The sequence below is a fragment of the Opisthorchis viverrini genome, assembly GCF_000715545.1.
Source record: "Opisthorchis viverrini unplaced genomic scaffold opera_v5_1465, whole genome shotgun sequence".
NCBI classification, from domain to species: Eukaryota; Metazoa; Platyhelminthes; class Trematoda; order Opisthorchiida; family Opisthorchiidae; genus Opisthorchis; species Opisthorchis viverrini.
This window is the reverse complement of record NW_008753374.1, coordinates 1-3,148: the sequence shown is the minus strand read 5'-3', so window position 1 is coordinate 3,148 and position 3,148 is coordinate 1. Positions and strand designations below refer to the sequence as shown.

The window sequence follows — 3,148 nt, the reverse complement described above, 5'->3', positions numbered from 1 at the left end:
GCTTCACGAGGTGTACGCCATCATCCGTCTGATCCCGGTTCATCGGTGGATTGAGTTGGATATTGGTAGATTTCCCCCCTCCGAGGATTCCTGTTACTGCTAGAAGTTTATCTGTATGTGCATGTTGTTTCTTGCGTACAAGACAATGCGAATGTCGTTAGTGGTGCTCTCAATGAGTCTCTGAAGCTACCGTTGTACACATCGAGGTAGGCCTACATTCTCGGAACGAATCGAAATCACGTTCTTCTTGGAAATGCTTTTATGGGGCGCACATTGTGCACTTCGTGGCCGCCCCCCATCCACAAAGAATGCATACCACATGGTTTGAGGGGATATTTGGGAATTGTTCTGCTAAGTTACCGGAAACAAAAGAACGTTCTCATCACACAGAACGGATAACAAGAAAACGGTCCTTCGTTTTCGTCACCTTGTTAAATGGAGTTCACGGTAATGATGGAATGCAAAAAAACATTCGGGAGACATATAAAGGTACATTAAAGAATGAATATGACGTACGTTTTTGATGGACCCATCGATAGTTCTATGGTACGGAGCTGCTGTTCACTCTCTACTCCTGCGGTGTCCCGTTGTCGCTCGTTGAATTCTACACTAAGTATCCCGTGTTTAGAGACAGTATATAATATGGAACTCTGTCCATAATTCAGACGTGATATTCCATAGGTACGTAACCAGAGCTTTTTAAAAAGTGCTGTCATATAGTGATTGGAATAGCCCAAGCCTGATTTAGGAGAATGGCACATCCAATAAGACTCACTTCAGAGTGTAAACCACAAAACATCTGAGATATTTCATCGGGCAAAATTTTGACCATACTACTATGAAATTCTGTTTGTGGTTGAATGTCAGGTGCAGAAGCCGGATAATTTCTGGTGCTAATTTTTGGGCGTCGCTAAGATTGTCCTAATGTGAGTCGTCGTATGGGTTCCACGCCACTGGTTGACTTATTATCGCCTAAATCAATGGTTTGAAACAGATATCCATAAATGTGGTTAGAGCTGAGCATACAAAGCGGTTGTACGGAATGGCATACGCAATAAAGGTATTTTCAACGTGAGTGTGGAGCTTGCTCTTTTCCTTACTCTCTTCCATGGTTCCTCTCTTGGGGGTAGGCATGTATGCCAGCACCACGGGCCGCAAGTTTACGCGAACGAATACAGTCTGGTACAATTATCCGGTTGTTCCCATTTCGACCCTTAGACGACCATGGTGTCTGAAGTGAATTTCCATAACTGCTGGCCTAAGCGGACCAAAGCTGTTATTAACTTACCATCACAAGATCGTCTAAGTGAGACGGCGAGTGAAACAGCTTATTGATCCACCGTTCGTATGCACTTTCCTTTGGGCTATATTTCCGGTCTTATCCAGATTTACAGGGTGTCCAAAAGGTTCTGAATGAAACACCATCATCGCTGACAGTAATACACCAGTAGTTCACGGTTTTGCTTCACTGCCAGACACCCAATGAGAATATGAGGAGCAATCTGAGAACATCCAAGCAAATGTCGGTAAGAAACGGGAACGAGTAGGGACTAAGTGCAAGAAAAAAGGAAACATTTGGGAGTAAAAAGCAATGGAAAAAGTGCAAAACAATGAAGTAAGCACAGCTGAACCTCCATATTATTTGCAGGATTGATTTTACATCATTTCCCAGCCTAACCTAGTGGTCCACTGTGCCGCGCAAGTAGTTAATGTGTTTTCGTTTTTTTTTTCTAGATACAGTCCAGTACGGATGATTATTTCGGCTGAGTTATACAGAATTCGTATTTTATCAGTGTTCAGACTTAGCTACCGAAGTGCAATCGATCGCTGTTACTCCGTCGGTGCTGTTCAGTCCACGCAAGATAGTCCCAACCCTTATCTTCTGAAAACCCACTGGACCGATGCGTCAGAACTGGCTGACCATCTTTTCAAGCGAATTGTTGCTGTCAATGAACATTTTGTTGTTGTGGATAAGCCTGCTGGTCTATCCGTTTGGGGCCATGCTCTTTCAAAGTTGGAAGCCCTGAAGCTCCTTCGACCCAAGGTATGGTTGTTAAAAAGTTCACGCAAGTGATCAGATTTTGCCGTAATTTCTCTGGTTACTTCGGCTCAGATGTATGCTCTGTTCTGCTGTACAAAGTTTGTTTTGGCCTCACTACTCAGGTGGTGATATCACTGAATTTCGGCGTCTCGGTTGCGCTGCCTTGCCTAGCTTGGCGACCAACACCCATTCAGGGACGATCTGTTTTCTGCTATCCACATACCTATACTTCTTCAATGCTAGTTGACTTTTTTCACTCACTTTTTATAACCTGAACGACTTCCTGGTGAACAAGAATCGGTGTTTTGGAAACTAACCATCTACGAAATATATCCGAAGAACTTTTTATCTACTGAACCTACATGCTGAGGAAGTTCCACTGCAATGCGAAGCTTGAATTGTATGAATTGTGTGAATTGTATGGTCCTTCTTGCGCTATTCCTTGTGGCATGTTCCTTTTTTCTATGGTCATCCTAACAATAGTTTTCAGGCTTGAAAGGTGTTAATAGTCAGGATTAGGTTGAAAAATAAAGCATTAACAACGACCATGGTATCATCGAGCATGTTGAATTGAAACGCCTGATGTATGGATGAACTGTTCTGGAGAACAAAGATCCGGTTTAGTTCCGCAGACTGTATTTAGCAGTCTAACAAATCAAGCACGATATTCAATGCAGACGGTGTTTAACTTCAATTTCATTGATATCTAGTTTTTGATACTTGATTCTTGTTTAGTTTGTTCTAGACTTGAAGTAGAGCACCCATACTCTATAGTGACCATTTTCATATCAGCGTCCCTCACAAAATTTGTTCATCATTTTCATCGTAAAATTTCAAAGGCGGTGACCTATCAATCACTGGCGTATAGAACCCGCGAACAGCTCCCTCCATTCTTATATTCCCTGTCCACTGCATCCTAGTTTCATTTGCCTTTGGTGTGAGTTACTGTGCATGATTCACCTTCCACATCAACACCGTTGTGGAGTGAAATATGCGTGAGAGCCAGCTCACTCATGTCTATGGACAGCTAGACACACGTTTGGGACCCTCGTTTCGTGATGACGAGAGAGTCCATTGAAAGCAATTCAGGCTATTCAATCGATCTTA

General features: G+C 42.9%; 1 protein-coding gene across 1 annotated transcript; it reads left to right on the top strand.

Moving 5' to 3' along the window:
• Nucleotides 1-1,750: 1,750 nt before the first annotated feature.
• Nucleotides 1,751-2,043, top strand: T265_15866 (hypothetical protein; the record flags this gene model as incomplete). The annotated part of the gene is made up of 1 exon (XM_009179265.1): nt 1,751-2,043. A coding segment is annotated over one exon (291 nt), but the record flags the coding sequence as incomplete, so codon positions are not given.
• Nucleotides 2,044-3,148: the final 1,105 nt, after the last annotated feature.